Source organism: Mya arenaria, chromosome 6, assembly GCF_026914265.1.
Source record: "Mya arenaria isolate MELC-2E11 chromosome 6, ASM2691426v1".
Lineage (NCBI taxonomy): Eukaryota > Metazoa > Mollusca > Bivalvia > Myida > Myidae > Mya > Mya arenaria.
Genome location: NC_069127.1, coordinates 83107692 through 83132238, shown reverse-complemented (window position 1 = coordinate 83132238; position 24547 = coordinate 83107692). Strand labels below are relative to the sequence as shown.

The window sequence follows — 24547 nt, the reverse complement described above, 5'->3', positions numbered from 1 at the left end:
AGCTTAGTGAAATAACATATTTCATACAATTGGGACCAATATTCGCATACAATCTAAGATGTTATTTTGAAGAAATCGAATTATTAATGTAAGAACTTGTCACTCAATACTTGTCCAAGAAGGAAAATATCACATACCTGAATATATCTTCTACATTAAAACATTGTATAATGTCATGAAAAAAGTTTGATCTTTATCGGGAAATTCATTAATGGCTGATGGTTGATCAAAAAGCTTAATATTAAAAAGCTGCAAGAACGTACACAATTTACCTTTAATTTAAAAACAATATCTTTAAACCATGATAAGATCTTAAAAAGTCATCAGTCTTATTTCGGATGTGTTTTTTCCCAAGTATATTTCTAATTATTTAAGACTCCAATTGATCTTTAATTTGAAATTTTAGCGCAAACACTATGGTAGGTACACTAACATGACGCAATGCAAAATATCATTTTATTTCTTCAAATTTTTTTTTATATCCAAATGTAAAATGGTCAAAAAGCTGCAAGAACGTACACAATTTACCTTTAATTTAAAAAAAATATCTTTAAACCATGAAACGATCTTAAAAAGTCATCAGTCTTATTTCGGATGTATTTTTTCTCAAATATATTTCTAATTATTTAAGACTCAAATTGATCTTTAATTTGAAATTTTAGCACAAACACTATGGTGAGTACACTTACATGACGCAAGGCAAAATATCCTTTTATTTCTTCAAGAATTTTTTTTTGATATCCAAATGTAAAATGGTGTGCTTGATTCAAATATGTAAAAGTGCACTTTTTGAGAAACTGTGTAAACATGACTTTTTGCGTCAACGGGACAACATACTTCGTTTTACTTTTTAACTATTTTGCCCCGAAATGCTTTGTATTGCTTCCAGAATCCATTTAATTTTTGTACAATAGCTTCCGTCACGAGGGTTTCATATCTGTTCATGGTAAAAAAAATTCATTTCAACAGTTTTCAAAGCATTTATATGAAAAACTACAGAAACAACTCGTAGTCGAAAGTTCAAACATTTACCCAGTTTAATGGCACAAGGTTAACACCAAAGACATAAAACACAATAACAAAGATTCACAAACCAGAAACACGGAACAACAGCACAAAACCCAACAAACAACACAGTAAATATCTACTATATAAAAAACTAGGGATGTTTATCAAGAATTGTTATGAACTGCCTTGGAACGATCAGTAAAATGTTAATTTACGTAAAGTTCAAAATATCGCCTTCAAAAACATTGTGATCGTTATATTTCTTCGGTATATAGTATCTCAACTAACCCAGCGCGTTGCTTTTTCTTCGAATATATGATGGATTTGCAGGGAATATCATGTACTGAGTGAACAGTCCAAGAAACTAAATCAAATGTTGAGTTGTCCGGCAGTGTTACAGCAAAGTTCAGTCTCTGAATCCCCGTTTGAATATATTCCCTCAAACTGTTGACCCTTTCCTCGGCAATTCATACATACCCTACGTTGCAAAGTTTTCGACACACCGTGCGTTTCTGAATACCTCTGAATTTTCTGAACGAATATGTTCTCCACACATTTTGAATGTACCAACATGCCAAATGGTTTGCAAAGGTGATTGTTAAGCAGATTATCATGCCAACTTTTAATTCCTCGACCCTTTCTGGAGATTTCTGGGATAGAAGTGCAGGCGAAATATCAGGTTGAAACGTTGTAGTTGTCCATACATACGGCTCTATTGTATACTCTGTAGCATTGGCACTGAAATTCGAATGTACCTGTTCGTCACAGAGCCATTTAATAGTGGTTTTGAAATCGGTATTTCTGGAACGTATCAGTTTTTTAATCGTGTTTTTAATCGTTCAACCCTTTTCAGTATTATTACTGGTGAATGCACATGGACGCTCTCTTTGTCCATGTATATCTATATTGTCCATATCAACTCATCCTGCTTTAGGCTCACATCCAACCTCCTTTTTTGTTCATCAGAAAGTATATAAATGTGACCCAAATCCCCGTCTTGTATACTTCTTACAGCACTGTTTAGAAGTTAGATGTTTATGTCATAAGACAATGAGATAAACTATTTCGTTTCTAATTGTATGTGGAACGAACCATGTGAAGGTATATTTTGTTTGTAAAGTGTGTATTGCATTTATTAAAATCATTTCATTGCATACAAGCAAAATGGAATTATTATTTATATTTGCAATATTTTATCACTTTTAATTGATGTTTTCGATTTGTGAAAGACAAATATTTATAAAAAAAGACAAAGAATTCACTTAAGTTTAATCCATTAAAAAAAGAGGTTCATTACTAGGAACATTTCATATTATTTTTCTGTTTCATACTTATTTCTCAATTGAAAATAAAAGGAAAATACTTTTTCTCAATTGAAAATAAAAGGAAAATACTAAGTCGACTGGATTAAAGCCTGTAACTACATATTCATGAGCGGCGTTAAATAACCCGTCCTCTCCACCACTTCTGATAAGTATACCTGTTTTATCATCTTCTTAATAAGATAAATATTATTTATTAATAGTCGTCCCACAATAATCATTTATATTTTGAGCCACTTCGTTATTGCTTGATTTTATGTCTTGAAGTTTCAATATTGTAATCAAACTGTCATGGCTGCCTGACAGCCCAGGTTCTTCTGTTCTGTCAGGGCGTTCTTCCGGCCATCGGTGATTGGTCAGCGTTTCACAGGTCCTCCGATGATTAGTCGAACGTTTCACTGGTCCGGCCGCCATTGGTCAGTTTGGATCACGTGGGCATCTCCTGTTCTCTATATAAACAGCGTTCCTTTCGGGATCTGAGCTAGTATTGGATAGCTCGTTTGGGTTAGAGAACACTCGTTTATCTGAGCTTGACTTTTGAGGTCGGAGACCTTGGTAGGGTTTGAGAGTACCCTTAAATCTGATTGGTCTAGTAGTTTGACCTTACATAAATTCGATAGGTCTTGTAGTTTGACCTCACATAAGGTACAAGTTCATTTAACGACAGATAATTATTTGTAACCAACTATAGAAAATTTGAGAGCCCATGCAACTGAAACTGTTATCTGATAACTATACATTTGTTTGATGTTCATGATTCGAAGATACAAGAACACACTATAAACCGTTAAACGTTCAACTCGTTGTTCGTTGTGTTTCAACATCACCCTGACTTTTAAGAAACGATTGCATTGACTGCGTAGGTCGTTACACTATATAAAATGTAGTGGTAAATAGGTATATATATGATATGTCACATTTTTATAAAACAACAAACTAATTGTTACAAAAAATGGAAGCTGAACTAAACAATTGAATGTACAAATGGATCCACGTGTACATGGGATGCTCTGAACATGTGCACCACCATCCAGCACATACTGAACTTGGCCTGTGATCACTGGAAGGTCAGGTGTGAGGAGGGCCCATGTGGCATATACTAGCACTAGTTTATGTGGCTGTCGAAGCAGCAGTGAGGTGTCAAACAGTGCTGGTGGATTACTGCATAGCCCATACTTGAACACTGAAGCTTTTGCAGCAACTGTGAACCGCTGAAAAAGAAGTCGCGGATCTACCTGTACTGCTTCGCCACCAATCTTCACTGAGAATTGAGAGCTCAAGGTGGTTGCCTTATCCTTCTTCTTGAATGTGGACTCAGCAATGGTTTGTATATCCATCCTAGCCAAGATGGCGTTCCGGATGGTTTTCTCTTTGTCAACATTCATAGTAATATGTGTATGTAAGAAGTTTCTATCAAGGAGATGGTTCAGAACTATGTGTTTGCCCATTCATGTCACGTGCTTGTCTTGCATATGTCATGAGTCGCCAGTGTTGTAGTTGACTCCTGTTAGCTCTAGCATGGCATTGTTGACTTCAGCACAAGGTGGCATAGCAAGGAGCCATAATACACGCTGCTGCTCTGTCATCCCTCACCCTCTTGTGAAGCCATCACTGGTCTTATTACTATTCATCAATACCTGCTCGATAACCAGATTTATTGAGAGGCCAGATCATAGTTGATCACTTCTTCTGACCACTCTTTCCCTTTTAAAACCTCAGGTAGCCATCTGGATGCTCCACCTGAACCTTGCACCTTTACTGCACATACATCCGAGTAGATTTCGTATAAAACATGATAATTCATACAGTAACTGTTTGTATCAGTTAACATTGGACCATTCTAAGTTTATTTTCCGAATTCTAGTTGAGTTGCCAGGTACTGCATCATCCAAAATGACAATTTTGACAATGTTGCAATAAAAAAGTATAACATTGTATATAGAAGTCAATGTAACTTTTCTTTCAAAAATTATAAAAATAATAGGTCATTTAAATAATTTGCAAAGTAAAAAGTTTGTATCAAAATCTTGCAAAATCATTAAGAAATTATAATAAAAAACCATACAACTATTAGTTGCCCATTAAAATGCAAGTGAACAACAACTTAATTAAAGGTTAAAAATGAGGCTATTATTAGAAAATGTATCCGAAAAGTCAGGCTATGCAAATATACGGACACAAATTATACAATGTGTTGTAAGGACTAATCTATCTTTCAAATATAACGCAATGGCAAGAAGCTAGAAAAATATTGTAACAACAGCTTAAAGTATTAAATAATGAAGTTATGAACTTACATTTCTGCCTATTAATAGTGCTATGAAAATCTTTTTTCTCATGCTAATATTTTTAAATATTAAATCAAACAAGTGTAAAAGAAGGAGCTGCATCCGAATTCATATCTCATATTAACCAAAGTTTCTGGTAGATAGTTGATAGTACTGAACCATTTATTTGGGCATCAGACAAGCAGATATGCAAAAATCACCTTTTCAACATGGGTGGCAACGGGGGAAATACCACCACCGATTTCCGTACTTTTGAATACTTCCCCCGACTTTGATACCTTCATTTAGGACTTTTAATATGTTATACAGGACATACTTAAGAAAATAACCCAGTTGGAAGAAATTGTGTTGCAGTTAGTTTGAGGTCATGTTATATAATGCTTGTACTGAAAATGAAAGTGGCAGCAATGAGCATTGCCTTCGTGTAGGACAACAATACTTCTGTTGAATGTGATATCATTATTTCAGCAGGCGCCATTGGTTCTCCGCAAATACTGTCTGATGCTTGTCCCATTTGGTTTTCCGCCGATATTGCCGATTATGGCGCCATTGGTTCTCCTACGATAGTGTCTGATGTTGTTGTGATGTTGGCGCCATGACTGGTTATCCGCCGATGTTGTTTGATGTTGGCGCCATGATTGGTTATCCGCCGATGTTGTCTGATGTTGGCGCCGTATTTGTTTTCCGCCGATATTGTCTGATGTTAGCGCCATAATTGGTGATCCGTCGATGTTGTCTGATGTTGGCGCCATGATTGGTTATCCGCGATGTTGTCTGATGTTGGCGCCATATTTTTTCTCCGCCGATATTGTCTGATGTTGGCGCCATAATTGGTGATCCGCCGATATTGTCTGATGTTGGCGCCATGATTGGTCATCCGCCGATATTGTCTGATGTTGGCGCCATAATTTTATCCGCCGATATTGTCTGATATTGGCGCTATAATTTTTCTCCGCCGATATTGTCTGATATTGGCGCCATTGGATCTCCGCAGATAGTTGATGATTTTTTTCAATGCTTGTTTTTGTTTGTTGATTTTTATTGATGCAATAATTTATTCACTAAATATTGCAATAAGAAATAGTCTGAAATCATTATTTTGTCTCAAATAAGAAAAACCTATACGGGATTCGAACCGGTGCCATACACTCATAATTGGTTCTCCGCAGATATTGTCTGATGTTTGCGCCATATTTGTTCTCCGCCGGTGACATACACACACTATCAGTAGTGTAACATTAATATTAATGTGAAAAACTACAAAAACAAGCTTAGTAGCCGAAAGTTTAAACATAAACCCCGTTTAATGACACAGGGTTAATGGGAAAGACATAAAACACATAAACAAAAAATCATAAACAAGAAACATGGAACAGCACAAAACTCCACAAACATGTGGCACAGGGTAAACGTGAAAGACATAGAACACAAAAACGAAAGATCACAAACAAGAAACATGGAATAAGGGCACAAAAACTCCACAAACATATTACATAAATATAAACTAGGTATGTTTATCAAGGAGTGTAAGGTACCGCCTTGAAACGGTCAGTCAAATGTAAATTTACTGGGGGTTTTAAACGGTTTGTGTGCACAACATCACTCTTATCTTATTGAAACTCGACAACTATTAACACTACAACACACTTCGAAGGATACTAATGTTTACTGCAATTTTATTTATTTAATGAAATAATAATTTAATGAGCTGGTATTGCCTGTATGAATATGTTTGCAAAAAGCTACAGAAACAAGCTCAGTAGCAAAACGTTTAAACATAAACCCGGTTTAGTGACACTGGGTAAACGCCAAAGACACATAACATAAAATCACAAACAATAAACATAGAAGAACAGCACAAAACTCCACAAACAGCACAGTGCATACATAATATGTATAAAAAATAGGTATGTTAATCAAAAATTGTTAGGTACCGCCTTGGAACTGTCAGTAAAATGTAAATGTTTAAACCAGTTTGTGTGCACAACCTCACTCTTATCCCAACACTCCTGGATAAAGTAATTACGTAAATGAGACTTAATATATCGTCGGGAAATAATACAGTACGCTTAAAAAGTGTTGATAACGAGGGACTTATCCGTTTATAGCCAGTGGGATTATCATATGTAATCTATCAATAGAAACATACATATTCAATTGCAGAGTTTATGTAGTTATACAGGGCAAAGTTGAATTGATTAAGATGTCAAAAAGGTGTATTGGTCATAAACTTAACATTGAATACCAGTCAATGAAATTAGTATAACATCGCAATATTCTATCACTTTTAAATGACTTTTTTCGATTTGTGTAAAACATCATTTCAAAAACGAAGCATGCACATTAATTTAAGCCATTAAGAAGAGGTTCATTACTACCAACATTTCCTGTTTTATAAATACTTGATTGAAAAGGAAAGAACAAAGTCGACTGGATTTGAGCCTGTACCTTGTACCTTTAGAGAGGGACATTCATGAGCGTTAAATAACCCGTCCTCTCAACCACCTAACCGGCACTCACATGTTCATTTTAAAGATTTATTCGATGAGCCACGCTTGAACAACATTCACACTTGAGTAATTGTATTTGAACTAATGTTAAGGTGTACCCGTTATCGCGTACACATAAACAGTGCATACAATGGAGCTTACAGGTGCAACGCGAATTTCCTTATTTCTTGCTGTTATTGCGTTTATAGCATACAGATATACGTCTATGAAACAAACAAAACTTACAGTGGATAATGTAAACTCAACATATGATTATATAATTGTTGGCGGTGGTTCCGCCGGATGCGTGCTTGCATCCAGACTGTCGGAAGACCCGGAAATTAGGGTCCTGCTACTTGAGGCGGGTGGGGAGGAAACCGGAAACATCAACATATCTATTCCGGTTGCATCGCCGGCAGTCTTTAACACAGCGTGGGACTGGGCTTATCATACAACACCACAGAAAAACTCCGGATTCTCCCAATTAGGTGGTGAGAACCGACACTTCTGGCCACGAGGGAAAGGCATTGGAGGATCCAATAATCTGAACGCATTGCAATATGTCAGAGGGAGTCGGTATGTCTATATAAAACTTGAAAAAAAATAATTTGAAACATTGCTTTAAAGAATGCAATAGTAGTGACTTAAACAGACAAAGTGTAAATCCCAAATAAATTACATGGTTCGTCAAGTACCTGTAATCGGACACTGTAACATACATATCGTGTACTATGAAATGTTGTAAATTAAATATACATAAATGATACGATTAACCTTAGGAAAATAGTCAATCTAACATCTAAAAATAGAAAATCAAACTACAGCGAAAACAGAATTATTCGTCGACAATTAAAGTTTTGGAATTTCGCGGACTAACTGTAACTAGTTCAATAATACACTAATAAATGTCCAACATTATCAATTATATCCATCATAGGCATGATTTTGATGAATGGAAAGTCGGTATGTCTATATAAAACAATGTTTAAAACGTCGCTTAAAGAATTTTGTAGTAAAAAGAATTGGATATTCATACCGCATACTTTGTTTTGTTGTATATAAAGTGTACATATATGAGACGTTTAACTGAGGGTAAAATAATCAGTCTTACAACTTAAAACAGAACATCAATAAGGCATTGTTTGAAGCATAAAAGTATCTAATTTAATTAATGCTGCAAAAACTATTGGTTGACAACTAATTTTTTTGAAAATTGAGGTTAAACAATATTTAACTAGTTCACCTATATATTGTATATGGCCTAGATTGTCAGTTATATTTTCGTTGTAGGCATGATTTTGATGAATGGAAAGAGCTAGGATGCGACGGCTGGGGGTATGAAGATATTCTTTCATACTTCCTGAAATCTGAAGACATGCGTGTGGATGATCTCAAGAATTCAAGATACCATAATTCCGGAGGACCACTCGCGGTAACGAAAAAGTCAGACTCTCCATTAGGGAAACGTTTTGTTAACGCAGGAAAACAGCTAGGATTCAAAGAGATCGATTACAATGGTAAAGAACAGATCGGTTTTGCAGAAAGTCAAATTAATGTAAAACATGGTACACGTGTAAGCACGGTGGTTGCATTCTTACGACCAGCAATGGGCCGAACGAATCTACATGTAGTCGTCAACGCGCATGTTACAACGGTCATAATCGAAAAGAAGTTAGCAAAGGGCGTTGCATTCATTAAAAACAATAGAAAGCATGTTGTTTCTGCAAATAAAGAGGTAATTCTTTGTGCAGGCGTCATTGGTTCTCCGCACATTCTGATGTTGTCTGGCGTTGGCCCGAAGCAGCATTTAGAAAAATTTAATATACCGGTTATTTTGGATTTACCTGTTGGACTAAACATGGAAGATCACATTTACTCTTTTATTCCGACGACAATAAATTCCTCTGAAGGATTTACTGGACCTAAAGCGGAGTCTATTTCATCAATTGCTCAATATATGGTATTCGGTGAAGGACCCCTATCAGCACCATTGTTACCTGGGACAGCTTTTATAAAATCATCAACATGTGAAACCAGGTATCCTGATCTACAGTTTCATCTAATGGCAGCATTACCAATATCTGAGAACGCGAGGGTTTTAGGATATGAATCTGAAGGGTTATTTCCTGAAACATGGACTGACGGACTTCTTATGGCGACAATATTACTTCACCCAAAAAGTAAAGGAAGTGTATCGTTGAAAAGTAATGACCCTTTCGATTATCCAAATATTGATCCTAATTATTTTGATCTCGAGGAAGATGTTCGGAAAATGATAGAAGCCATAAGAAAGGGTATAGAACTGCTCAAAACAAAACCATTTGCCGAAATAGGAGCGGATTTCAGCCGATTAAACGTGCCTCATTGTAGTCACAATGAATTTCTGTCAGACGAACAGCTCAAGTGCTTTATTCAACACTTTGCTGCGACTCTGTATCATCCGACCTCAACCTGCAGAATGGGTTCACTAAACGATAAAACTTCAGTGGTCGATCCCCAGTTGCGTGTGAAAGGCATCAGGAACCTCCGAGTGGTGGATGCCTCTGTCATGCCCCATGTTACTTCTGGTAACACAAATGCTCCGACAATCATGATTGCAGAAAAGGCTGCGGATATGATTAGAGGAATTTATAGTGTTGCTGAGTTACGCAGGAAGTTGAATAAACATGATAACGTTGGCAAATGAATGCTAAGCGTCAGAGATAAATCACTTGGTGGTTCACGAAATGATTCCAACTCTATCATCAGTCCCAAGGTGCGTATGGACGGCATCAGGAGCCTTCAATGTTAAACATACCTAAACATAAACATACTTAGTTTTTTATATAGTATACCTGCACTGTGTTGTATGTGGAATTTTGCAATTTTGTTCCATGTTTCTTGCTTGTGATTTATTGTTTTTGTGTTCTATGTCTTTTGCGTTTACCCCTGTGCAATTAAATGGGGTTTATGTTCAAACTGTTGGCTACTGAGCTTGTTTCTGTAGTTTTTCATATAAAAATGGATGCCTCTGTTTTACCCAATTTTACTCCCAGAAACATAAATGCTCCGACTTACATGATTGCAGAAAAGGTCAACTTTATAATCAAAGGAATTGACCATAAATTTCAAGGTTCAAATAAAAAGTGGCATTTTGAAAGCAAAAAAAATGTGCTGGTTGGTTTTAGATGTTCAAATATATTGAAAACAATCAAACATGTTTTCACTTATTTAGATATTATAAGCTCGGATTATGTATTCTCCGTTGTGTAAAACATTCGACATAATGAACAGTTTTATATTCCTGCAGTTTCCTTTGTAGTTATCAAACCTAATATCAAATTATTCCGTGACTGCTGTTTTAGATTTAATTGGGTTTTTATTTGCAATAGTGTGATATGATAAAGAAACCAACGTGCGCGTGTTTTAAAAGCGTTATATGGACTTCCAAATGCCCATTTTATGTTATCAATGTTGTGTTATTTTATAGTATGTCGAAAAACAATATATATTACGCAACGGTGTGGGTGGCACCACACTAAAGACTTTTCTGTCACATATAATGATAAAACATATGTTAGTTTCACCACATGCATAAATAAAAGTGTCATACATCAGGGTAAAACTATCACACGTACTGTTGTTCCCACCACACAAAATGACATTTCTGGCACGTACATTATGAAACCGTCACATGCATAGGTGGTATCACAAATCAGGGTGACTCTAGTACCCGTAATGTTTACTTCAACACATGAAATGGTGATTCTGTCACATATAATGTACTATAATGATAAGACCGTAACATAATAAATGTCTTCACATGTATGAAGAAAAGTGTCATACAGCATGGTAAAACTAAAACATGTAATGTTGACCCCAGCGTAGGGAATGACAATTTTGTCAAATGTAATGATAATACACTAACATGTGTAAACACGAATGTCACATATCAAGGTGAAAGCGTCACATATAATGCGGTTTTGCCCTGGACGTCAACAAATTGCAACGTCAATTTGGGCAATTGCAGCGTTCAAATACTAAGACGTGGTGTGTCTTTTGGAGGAGGGGTGGGGGTCCTTACTCTTCTATTTTTGTTTTGTTTTATACGACACCAAGATACATGTTATGTGTTAAAGAAGCCTACAATACTTGTATTTCTTTTTCCAAATATTGTCCATACCATTAACTTCACTATTTATTATCAATTATTCATCTGTGTGTATTCGATTTCATATTAATGTGATATTAGATACGAATGGGTTAATATGTTGTATTTTGTACACCGGATAGATCTCTGCTCCAGATAATAGATATAAACATAAGCTTGCAATGAAAGACTTGTATTAAGGCTAATATTAAGGTAGCATCCCAGACAGCGAATAGATGGTGAATTATAAAAAAGATGAGTACAAATATTTAACTGTAGATTTTCATTATGTTTGTAAAAACACACCAGTATTGAAAAAAAAAACATTATACAACACATGTACCTTAAAATATTGCTTTATGGAAAATCACTTAGATATTCGTTGGACTGTCTTGAACTAAACGCTTTAAAAACTGCAGTAGCACTCAAAATGTACACATTCTAGAGAGATTCAGTGAATAAAGATGAAGATCATCATCATCATCATCATCATCATCATCGTCACTGTCACCTGTCACCGTCATCATCATTGTCAGTATACACCCCCTCGTATTTTAAAGTGCGTTGCTCTTGTTAAGTGTTTATAGTAGCACAAATCAGCACTACACTGCCAGCTTCGCTCACTTATAAACGATTATTTAGAACTGTGTTATGGAGCTTTTAGGTGGTAAACACCTTTTGGTTCATGATGTATGTTCGTTTTTGTTCGTGCACATAAAAGCGTTATACAAAGGCTATATATGCAAAGAAACATATATTTCATCCGCAATGCTTAACAAATAGGCATGTCAATGTTAGCCATCTTCAATTAGGGGACACATTTTTATGCAAAGAATACTCACTAAGAACTCATCCTTATAGAAGCAATCATAAGAAGTGTTGAAGTTCAATTGACATGTCTAGAAAGGTTGCTCACATGAAAATGGTAATCTCTGTTTTTATATTTTGTATCAAACACGACTGTTATGGAAGTATTTTAAATCAAATAAGCACACATATTAACGAAGGCAAAGTCACTTGCATTACTAGGCCCCGAGTAGAGTCATTTTGGGGTCATTGAATTACAGAATAAGGCTTACCTTTTTTTGTAATATTCCCATGTTAAAAAAAGTTAAAGGCGTTTAAAGTAAATAATTGTTATAATAATCTGAATAAAAATATTTCGTTAAAACAAGTTTAAGTTAGTCATTAAGCTAAGTGAAAAAGCATACTTCATACAATTGGGACCAATATTCGCATACAATCTAAGATGTTATTTGGAAGAAATCGATTAATTAATGTAAGAACTTGTCTCTCCATACTTGTCCAAGAAAGGAAAATATCACATATCTTCTCCAAAACATTGCATAATGTCATGAAATTTAAATCTTTAGTTTGATCTTTACCGATGAATTCATTAATTGTTGATGGTTGATCAAAAAGCTTAATATTAAAAAGCTGCAAGAACTAACACAATTAACCTTGAATTCCACAACAATATCTTTAAACCTTAAATTGATCTTAAAAAGTCATCAGTCTTATTTCGGACGATTTTTTTCCTCAAATATATTTCTTATTAATTAACACCCAAATTGATCTTTATTTTTTAATTTTAGCGCAAACACTTGGGTATTTACATTAACATGACGCTATGCAAAAATCGTTTTATTTATTTAAGAACAAAATTATTATATCCAAATGTAAAATGGTATACCTGATTCAAATATGCAAAAAGTGCACTTTTTTAAGCGAGAAAGGGTATTAACATGACTTTTTTGCGTCAATGGGGCAACATTCATTGTTTTATGTTTTACCTACTTTGCCCCGAAATGCTCTGTGCGCATTGTTTCCAGAATCCATTTAATTTCTGTCCAATAGCGTCCGTCACCAGGGTGTCCTATCTGTTTAGGGTCAACAATGCGCCTTTCAACAGTTATCAAATCAAGTTCAAAATATCGCCCACAAAAAACATTAAGCTCGTTATGTTTCTTCGGTATGTAATATTTCAACTAACCCAACGCGTTGCTTTTCATTCAAATGTGTGATGGATTTGCAGGGAATCGCATGTACTGAGTGAACATTCCAAGACACTAAATCAAATGCTGAGTGGCCTGGATGGCAATTTTGCATCAAAATTCAGTCGCTGAGAGTTTAGAATCCCTGTTTGATTATATTACAAGCATTGAAATTGACATTAGAAGGAACCTGTTTGTCACAGAGCCAACTAATAGAGGTTTTCAAATCGAGATTCTAGAAACGGATCAGATTATTTTTAATTATTCAGCCCTTTTCAGTGCAGTGGAAAATTCTGACAAAAATAATTCTGAAACGATGGCACCTACAGAACGATCAATCTGTGTCAACATTAAGCTCTGGTAAGTTGTCTTGTCAATATTTTTCAATCATTTATTTGTCAAAACTGGAAATTATGTTTTTATGAAAACTTTATACAGATGTGAATACACTAGAATTGAAAATTGGTCAAAAAATAAACTTCTTACATTATATTGGACTTAGGTCTGCCATTGTTTTATATGTACAAAAAGAAAATATTCATTTAAATGATGTTAACTTTACTGAGGCAAATAACCCTTGTATGAATTGTTACATGCATCCAATATTGACCAAACAAAATGTTAATAAGTTTGTTTACAAAACACTATGTTACAATAATGATAAACCAACCAGTCAACAAAAATGGATTATGTTATATGAGAACACAGATTTTAACTGGAAGAATATTTATAGTTATAAATGTGTTTAAGTGTACTAAAGACACTTATATTCAATGGTTGCAGACAAGAATTATTCATAGATTATTGCCAACTAATTCACTATTGTTTAAAATGAATCTATCTGATAGTAACCTTTGTTCTTTTTGCAAATGCTGTGAAGATAGTTTAAACCATCTGTTTTGGGATTGTACTAAGGTACAACCTTTACTTCAGTATATAATACAAACATTAAATACTGTTGATTCAAATATTGACATAGATAGTAGATGTGTTATATTAGGATCTGGAAATAATAGTTTCAAATTAGATATTCTGTTTTTAGAGTATAAGAAACTGATTTTCCTTTGTAAAAGAAAAAAGATTACTCCAACAACAATACTTTTTAAAATAGCTTAAGTCTGGCATGGAAAATTTATGCCACCACAAACTTTTCAGATAAAGATATAAATAATTGGACATTTGTAAGACTCTTCATTTGAACTACATTTACTTTAAACCCGAAAAATACTAAAAACAAACTTTCATACAGTGTTATTTTTTTGTTATTTTTTATGACTATTATTTCTTTTCGTTTCATCACTTTTTTCAAATGTTTTTATTTGGTTGATCCTTTTTTCTTCCATTTTTTGATATTTTCACAATTGTTTTTTGTTTGTTATAGTGAAAATGTGTTACTTAGTTATCTATAATTGATAACCAACTTTTTGCCAGAAATTTAAAGTAAATAACTGTTGTTATCAAATTTTCCTAAGAATTATTTATTCATTTAAAAATTTTTTTTTTTTAAATATTTTAATAATTATTAAATTTCATGAAATTTAAGAATTCATACATAATGAAAACTTCTAAACGTCTTCAAATGTGTTGGTCTTTTAAATCTATAGTGTAGTTTAGAAGTATTTTGTACTTAGGGGTATTAATTATTAATCTTCATATGTATGGTTATCCAACTATTAATGTTTATATGTATGGTTATCCAAAACACTTCTACGTATGTTTATTATTTGTATGTAATGTCATACGGGTTAAATAAAAGTAACGCAGGAAAAAAAAGTTGTCTGGTCTAATGATAGTATTTTTTTTTAATATTGATGAACATTGTCCATATTATTTTTATATGTGAATACAAGTAGCTGGTCAATTTATTAACTAGCATTAGAACGTTTTCATTCATACAAATGAAACCGTCAAAATGCAGTTGTTTCAATATGTATATGAAAAACTACAGAAACTAGTACAGTAGTCGAAAGTTTAAACATAAACTCCATTTAATGACACAGAGTCAATGCTAAAGACATAGAACACAGAAACAAACAATCACAAACCAGAAACATGGAACAGCAGCACAAAACTCCACAAACAATACACTACATATACATGTATACTACATATAAGACAAACTAGGGGTGTTTATCAAGGGTTGTAAGGTACCGCCTTGGAACGGTCAGTAAAATGTAAATTTACTGGGGGGGTAAACTACTTTGTGTGCACAACCTCACTCTTATCAACTTACAGAAATGACAGAATAAGACAGTGAAGTACACTTTAAAAAGGGAATAAACGATTAAAATCAAACACTATATTTAACAAATATATTTTGTCCGATGCCCTTGTACAGTTTAAATGTGTTAACAAGACGTTAACGTGATCATTTATGAAAGCTCCGTTTTATACACTGGGAATTACAACGCTCTAAAAATGTTCTCTTAAACATTGGAAATAGGTCAATCTATAAACATATGCCCCCCCCCCCCCGAAAACACTTCATTTTGCCAAACGTACCCTGCAGTACATTTAGTATACACTTGGGACCCTCTTCAAAAAAGAAGGTTAGACAACTAACTGGTGGTGATGTTACTCCACCCAGCTTGACTCACCAGACGTGGTCGCAACATACAAATCATGTTCCATTTCTGTAGATAAAATCCATATCATAGCTAAATATTTGTCTGTGGAACCAGCTGCCAGAGATCGATCGTCGCTACAAACCAACCCGTGGACACTTTCATGGATGGACAGGCCGACGCAAGATATGTTCAGGGATTTTAATTGGTTTCTTTTTTCATCTCATGAAATATGTAAAAGGTGAATCACGCCACCCGACAACCTTTTACATATTTCATAGCCGACGGCTTGAATAAGAACCCATTGTAGATATAGTGTAATGTAACCGTTAAATCCAACATGGCCGCGCCCATGATTAGGAAAAATGCAATCATCGTTATTTACATATCTGGGTTTTTGGTACGTTTTAAAAATTATTTTATTTAAAATATACTTTTAATTTACACAGTAAGTGTGATTAATTAATTGGTTAATGGCTTCATTTTGATTTTTTTACATAACCGTGTATCTCACTACCCTACATGTACCTGGTCATACCTGGTGACCTCCCAGGTCACACCTGCTTGGCCACGCTCCTCCCCATTTTATCTTTATTTATCTTTTTTAACAAAAATATCCCCAGGCTTATGAATACTGATCGGGGAATTGTTACTAATGCTAAATAATTACAATTGTATTAAATTTTATTTAACTATTCAAAGAATAAGGAGTGCTTTACTACTCGCCCCAGCGTCGGCGTCTGGTACAAGTTGGCAATTATATTAATAAATCCCAATACCCTTCACTATTCACTTCATATTTTTCACATTTGTTCTGGACAATCACACAATCACTGGACAATTACAAAGTTGGGTTACATAACTCCAAATCATCCAAAATACAAATGATATGGCTACTGATTGACCTAGGTTAAAGTTTTAAGTCACATGTGTCCAGTTTAAGGGTTAGGGCAAGCTGAGATTTTCATTATTTACTCCATATTTGACTTCATACTTCACACAATTGTTGATGGCCACCTATTTATTAGGTTAACATAACTCCATTTATCTTAAATACAAAATATAACAGTAGCCATTAATGGTGAACTCTCGGACCCAGTGCTGATGAAGTACAGCGTACCCCAAGGGTCTGTTCTTGGCCCCAAAAACTATACAATGTACACAAAGCCTGTTGGAGATATTTTTAGAAACCATGAATTGGACAACCATTTCTATGCGGATGGTTCGCAATTATACTTATCGTTCAAACCATTAAACACAATTTCAATTGAAGAATCTGTCAATCGCATTGAACACTGTCTGAATGACATAGTGAAATGGATGAACAACAACATGTTAAAGTTAAATGCGGACAAAACAGAATTAATCATATTTTCATCTGAGCACAACTCAAAAACAGTTTCAAATGTCTCCGTCACCGTCGATGGCTCTGTAATTAAACAATCACCAAGTGTTAGGAATCTGGGCGCTTATCTTGACTCAAACATGAAGCTGGATCAACACGTCAATAGTGTTTGTAGAAATTCTTACGCACAATTGCGACACATTGGCCATATAAGACCTTATCTAACACTGAACGCAACCAAATCTCTGGTAAACTCTCTTGTTACATCTCGCATAGACTACTGCAATGCTCTCCTGTACGGTGTTCCAAAGCAGATATTAAACAAACTACAAACTGTTCAAAATACGGCAGCTAGAATTGTTACGAGGACAGCAAAGTACGACCATATAACCCCCGTGCTACAGGAACTACATTGGCTCCCTGTGCAATGCAGAGTAGAGTACAAAATTCTAACACACACATTTAAAACGCTCCATGACCAATCGCCTGCGTACATTGTGGACATGTTAGAAATATACAGAGCATCCAGAAATCTGAGGTAGAAAAATAAGTCACTGACGTTAGTTGTGCCTAAATGTCGGACGGCGCGTTATGGTGACAGAAGTTTCCAGTCAGCATCAGCTAAGTTATGGAATGCCCTCCCATCTGACATCAGAGACTGTAACACCTTGCAAAGTTTTAAGAAGGCTCTGAAAACCCACTATTTTATACAGTATTATGGACGATAAGTGTTTTATTATTTTATTTCCGAGTGCATGGATCTATCCGGGATTTAACTGCTTGTTGTTACTTTATCTTTAAATTTTATTGGTTTTCACTAACTAAATTTTGTACATATGTACTATGCATAAACACTTTGTTTTAATTGACTAGCTTTAATATTGTTATAAGCATTTTAGTTTGTCTATTGTTTTATGTTACATTGTAAAGCACTTTTGAACATACTTTATGTATGAAAAGAGTGCTATAGAAATATGGTATATAATAATAATAATAATAATAATAATAATAATAATAATAATAATAATAATAATAATAATATGGGCCTTGATCGACTTTAAAGGTTTGAATAAAGGTCTAGGGCAACTTGGGGTTTTAACTAAGATCTCAAACACTAACATGTAGTATGCAATCGAGCAGCAATCTTTCTTTTTCTTTCAACACTAACAAAAAGTGAAATAAGGCCTTAAATTACGAGGCAGTAACTTACTAATATGATGCTTCACCTCGCAACACCTAGTTTTATTTTGGCTTTTATATAACATTTTTAGAGGTACACATGGTAGTAGTGTTCACACATATTCAAAGATTAACATACTTTTTGTTCTTACCTCCAGGATCTGTTTGGGGTGAGCATGATTTTACCACTGATCACGAGCCATGCAAGAGATCTAGGCGCTTCACCAACTGTTTCTGGAATACTTGGTATGATAGAAAGCAGAAACAATATTTTAATTTTATTTAAAAAATAGGATACTTGTGTGATTTATATAATTGTAGATTCAACATTCTGTTATGTTGCTTGCCGCAAGTTGTGTAAAAATCATGTTGTCAGGCCATTGTGTGCTTTCATGCCTGCTCTCTAACCTAAGCATTTGGTCACAATGTTAATTGGCACAGTAGCTTGACTTTGTTTGTCAGCAACCTGATCACACTATTCACTCCAGATATATGACCCTTCATTAGTTAAACTTTTACCATTCTCTCTTTGTCAGCCCTCTTACTACCCTCTAGCATTTTTTCTCCAATCTTTCCCAAACTTGGTTATTGTTAAAAAATTAAGGGCGTCAAAACTCAAATGAATTGAATTAACAGCCAGATTATGAATTCAATCAGGAGTAACGTGATTTATTTGTCAAGATTTAACCAAATTAACGTTGTCTGCTCTTTAGCTCAAGCGTTACTTATCTAATCTTTACCAAACTTTGTTACAATCTTCAGGGGCATAATTTCTCAAACAAGATCTTTCTAATCATATTTGAGTTATTTCGCTAAAATTTTCATTTTTTTTAACATATTTACTTTGCCCCTATTTTACTCAAGCATTTCTTATCCAACTAAATCAAGCTTGGTTAAAGTGTTTCTGGGCATAATTTCTAAACCAAGTTTTAGCAATAGTAGAATCGCACTATTGAGTTACGGTCCTTGATTTTTTTTCAAATTTTGACCAGTTTCACTTTGTCAACTCTCTTATTTGATCATTTTTATCCAGTCTTTACCAAATTTGTTTACAAAGTTAAGTGGCATAATTTATGGATCAGTTTGATCAATAAATTGCACTGTTCACTTTGGAGTTATGGTGGTTTTATTGTAAAAAATGACCATACTTAGCTCTCTTTTCTCAAGCAATTCTTACCCAAATGGAATGACAATGGTAAAAGGTATAATATTATGACCATTTTTGATAAACAACCAGAAATCTATGACCTATAAATGGTCAGAACTCAGAATGCGCTTTGTTCACTTCTTAATTTAAGCATTTTTAACCATTCCTAACCAAATGTGATGGGAATGTTTATAGGCATATAATATTTAGATTGCTTTCAATGAACAGCCTCATCAGTGATCACACAGGTTTCCTTCTATGTTTGAACTAACTTCAATTGTTACACACCAGTTACATTAATTAGTGTTGTTTATTTATTTTCCATTCCCAAACAGGGTGTTCTATGCTGGTGACAAATACAATTTGCAGAATTCTAGTTTAAATTCACCATTCTAGTTCATATTTCCTGAATTTTCGAAGAAATGTGTCATTTTGGATCTTTAAAGTGTTACATGAATAATCATGTACATGTTGTACTGAATATTTTACACCAGCTTTAAATTTTACCATTTTAGGAGGTTTTTTTTTAAAAGAGTATTTTCCATATAAGTCGTGGAATTTCTAATTTGTAGTCAATTTAAATTGTTTCTAATCATACATTATATTATTATATAGAATTATATATAGAACTTTTTAAACACTGTTGTAATGTGAGTGGGTTTACAAACATATATCTTTTTTGCTTTTCAGGATCCGTGTACGGTGCATTGCAGCTGTTTACAAGCCCTCTTGTTGTTAGTATAATGCCTCTTTATGTTTCAAATTCATAGTAATCCAAGTCAAAGAAATCTTGCCATGATGTGGACTCTTATGATGTCTTAAATTAACATGGTAATAATCTAGTTGCTAATTATGTTCTAAAAAAACAAATTTAATGAATATGATAGTACATGTAGATAGATTAAAAAGTTGTAAAAAAACAATATTTTCTCAAAGAATGTCATGCTTGACTGGACTTTACAATAGTGGCCAATCTACATGTATTTTTTCCAGTGTTGCATAAGATAAAGATTAAATAATTTTATGTTTTCCTTACAGGGACAGTGGAGTGATGTGGCAGGGCGCAGGTTTGCCTTGCTTGTGTGCCTGTTCATGTCTGCTGGAGGATACTCCATATTTGCCATGGCAACCTCTGTCTCTCTCATGTTCATTGCCAGGCTCCCTCTTGGTGAGATTCATCTTGTTGTCGGATGCATTAGTCATTATACATGTGTATATCTGATGTAACTATGTGGTGCATACAAAAAACATAGAAAATTGACGCTTTGTCTGCCCTTCAACTTTGGAGGGACTGTGAACAACTTGGCGCAATATTTTATCATTTCAAGCCAACCAGCTTCGATTCTTCTTAATACTTCTTCAGAGAGCATGCGTCATTTACGATGATGGCCTTGCTCTTTTTACATCTATATTTTTATCTTACTTACTGTTTTTGTGATCAGCACAGTGTTGTCACCTAGTTCATCTTTCAGGTATTTTCAAACACAGCCAAAACATCAGTAAAGCCTACCTGGCTGACATTATCACCGACTCTGAGCAGGCAGCAGTGATAGGCAACTTCAATGCCGTGTCCAGTGTGGGGTTTATTGTCGGGCCGGTTGTGGGGGGCCATGTTGCAGAGAGGAAAGGAGGATTTTATCTTGTGGCCCTGCTGGCAGGGCTCATATTCTTTATTAACTTTGGTTTGTTTATAATTCTATACAAATACAATTACTTATGCAGCCATTGAACAAAGCTGGTTATTTTTTGGTTTGATTAAAGTTAGCAAACATGTTTATTGATTGGTCATTATTCATCCAATAATTGATATAAACCAATCAAATAATTTAATGTAAAAACTAGCCTTAAGATTACCTGTGGACAACTTAATAGTTTTTTTTCGATTGGTTGCTGATTTTTAACCAGGTTTTCACATGGTTATTAGAATGACGAACTTCGTTGTTCGGGCGGCTGTGCGGCGTCAAACTCACCTATGAAACAGTAATTTCAGTAAGGGTTGACATATCTTGACCAAACTTGGTCTATAGGAAGAGTTTATGGATACTTTTCATGGGATTGCGTTTGGGGTCCCTAGGGTCAAGGTCAAGGTCACTGTTACTAAAAAAAAATAAAATGAAACTGAATAACTTTAGTAAGGGTTCACATATCTTGACCAAACTTGGTATAAAGGAAGAGGTTATGGAGACCTTTTATGTGATTGCATTTGGGGTCATTAGGGTCAAGGTCACTGTTACTAAAAATAGAAAAATGGTTGAAACTGAATAACATTAGTCAGGGTTCACATATCTTGACCAAGCTTGGTACATAGGAAGAGTTTATGGAGACCTTTCATGGGATTATGAATAGGGCCCTAGGGTCAAGGTCACTGTTACAAAAAGAGAAAAACAGTTGAAACTGAATAACTTTGCCATGTTCTTATTTATAAACACAATCAATCAACTTAATTATAATAGATACCCCTGATAGTAACTTGTATTTTCCAGTTCTCGTATGGCTGATAGTTCCAACTGAAAAGGCTCACCATGAAATGAAGAAAAGTCTGGCATCCTCAACTTCACTGAAAGCTCTTCAGTCGGATGAAATCAACTTTAACTCAAAAACATTTTGGCAAGCAGCTAAAGACATGAACTGGAAAGACCTTTGGGATTTGTACTTTATCAAATTTCTACTTGGTGCCTCCGTTATTATTTACAGAAGTAACTTTTCCCTGGTACTTGTGCAGAAATTTGAAACTTCACCGATAACAAATGGTTACATCATATCATTTAATGGGATAGTGTCTGCTTTTGTTGGATTATTCACAGGGTACATATCAAGTTATTATACAAGCAATGCAAAACTAGTGTTGCATTTGGCAATCATGCAAGTTTTTACCATGATAAGTCTTTCAGTGTCACCAAGTTTGTGGTTGTACACATTGTTTCTTGTACCATTATGTTTTGCAACAACAATCACAAGAGTTGCTGCCACAAAATTAATGTTAGAAAGAGGAAATAAAAAAGACATCGGAATTTTGATGGGCTTTCAGCAAAGCTGTATGTCGGTGGCCAGAATGCTCGCCCCATTGGTTGCTGGGATTTCACAGGAAGTGACATCATCAGGCCCAAGCATTATGGGTGCTGGATTCTCATTGGCTGCTGTGATTATCATGTGTTGGAGACCACAAGACCCAAGAGAAAGAAAGAAATATGAGTAACAAATTTATGCTTCACGTTTGTTATGTTTGAGTATCCGTTGGATATTGTTAATGATATGACAAATTATTTTAACTTGAAACATTTAACACTTTGTTTAACTTTCCAGAAATAAATTATTTTTATTATAATTTACATGTTATATACATTGTGTGCAATTCATGTATAAATCTATGTATAATGCCCTTTTGTTAAAGTGCATTAAAGTTAGTTGAAGACAAATGGTTTTATACACCCACCTTGGCCAGTGGTAATATGTGCCCACATTTTGCAGTTTGGACTTGTTTTCCTGGTATCAAATCTTGGTGTTGGGTTAGAAAAAGGTCAATGTTATCCAATTTAGATACAGCAAGATGTATATGAAAATGTTGAGATATTTAAGTTAGGAATAACAAAAATTCCAAACTTGAAATCCTTCAAGCAGTTGGCCTTGCTTGCTTTTAGCTCACCTGAGCACAAAGTGCTCATGGTGAGCTATTGTGATCAGTCTATGTCCGGCGTCCGTCATTCGGCGTCAGCAATTGGTTATAATCATCTTCTTCTCCTAAACCGCTTGGACAATTTTAATGAAACTTCATAGGAATGATCCTTTGTTGATGCTTTTTCAAAATGTTCAAAGAAATGAATTCCATGTAGAACTCTGGTTGCCATGGCAACCTAAAGGAAAAATTACAAAACTTTTTTTGGCAAATACTATGAAGCCTAGTGCTTAAATATTTGGTGTGTAACATTGTCAATTGGTTATCTACCATGTTTATTCAAATTATGCCCCTGGAGAAAATTGGCCTCAGCCTGTTGGCTACAAGTTCATTATAAATACATTTTGTTAAAATCTGATAGTTATGTAAAGTTTACTCTTGAAGCAAGGGCAGCAAGTCTTGCTATATGGTCTCCCTTTTTGTTGGAGATTCCACTACTTTATTTTTAGTAACAAGGGAATAGATTTTAAATTTTATTAAGTCTTCAACATAGTCACTTTTGAGGTAATTATTGTTCTTTTTTTTAGGTTCATAGATTCAAATAATCATTATACTCTTTATTCTTTAGAAGAAATTTCATTTTTTTTACTTAATAATAAATTTAATAATCAGACTTTTCCATTGAACTTCATGTAGATTATTGTTCATGCAGATGCTACAATCTTATCTCCTGTGTGGATAGTGTTATTCACTAATAACCTATATAAAGATTATTTTTTTTATAAATATTAGAAGGAATGTGATGTTGTCCTAGATGGGTAAATGTGATAATATTAGTTGAAGGTGTTGAATGTGATCTGATATTTGATTTTTAGAGCTTAAGGCAGTTTATTGATTTTATTGGATGGTGCATTGTTTGTTGTTTGTGTATCTATACTAAAAGGTTTTTCAGTGTGCAAGCAATTTAACTTAGTTTTCGCAGTGTGCAGGCATTTGAACAAAGTCCTGTCAGTGTGCAGGCAACTGAAAAAAGTCCTGTCAGTGTGCAGGTATCTGTACCAAGTGCTGTCAGTGTGCAGGCAACTGAAAAAAGTCCTGTCAGTGTGCAGGTATCTGTACCAAGTGCTGTCAGTGTGCAGTCAATCATCAAGTCCTGTCAGTGTGCAGACAACTGAACAAAATCCTGTCAGTGTGCAGTCAATTACCAAATCCTGTCAGTGTGCAGGAAACTGCGACAAGTCCTGTCAGTGTGCAGGCAACTGTGATAAGTCCTGTCAGTGATTATCCAGGCAACATGTTTGACCAGTATGTTTTTATGCCCCCGAAGGTGGGCATATTAAAATCGCACAGTCTGTCTGTCTGTCCGTGTGTCTGGCTCAATAACTCGTATCCATGCTGTAACTTTCTCTTGTACGGACAGATATCAATATAACTTGCCACATGTGTTCAAAATACCAAAACGACATGTC

At 34.7% G+C, this 24547-nt stretch overlaps 2 protein-coding genes across 2 annotated transcripts; both read left to right on the top strand.

Annotated features, from left to right (window-relative positions):
• The first annotated feature begins 7258 nt into the window (after positions 1-7258).
• On the top strand, positions 7259-10963 carry LOC128238103 (alcohol dehydrogenase [acceptor]-like). Its single transcript, XM_052953677.1, has 2 exons — positions 7259-7683; positions 8398-10963. Exons 1-2 carry the CDS (start codon positions 7259-7261, stop codon positions 9791-9793), a joined length of 1821 nt encoding a protein of 606 aa, XP_052809637.1. The 3' UTR covers positions 9794-10963.
• Positions 10964-16128: 5165 nt separating this feature from the next.
• Positions 16129-22844, top strand: LOC128238901 (major facilitator superfamily domain-containing protein 9-like). The gene is made up of 6 exons (XM_052955211.1): positions 16129-16194; positions 18477-18564; positions 20156-20199; positions 20504-20633; positions 20938-21147; positions 21949-22844. The coding sequence occupies exons 1-6, from the start codon at positions 16135-16137 to the stop codon at positions 22659-22661; spliced, it is 1245 nt and encodes a 414-aa protein (XP_052811171.1). The 5' UTR covers positions 16129-16134; the 3' UTR covers positions 22662-22844.
• Positions 22845-24547: the final 1703 nt, after the last annotated feature.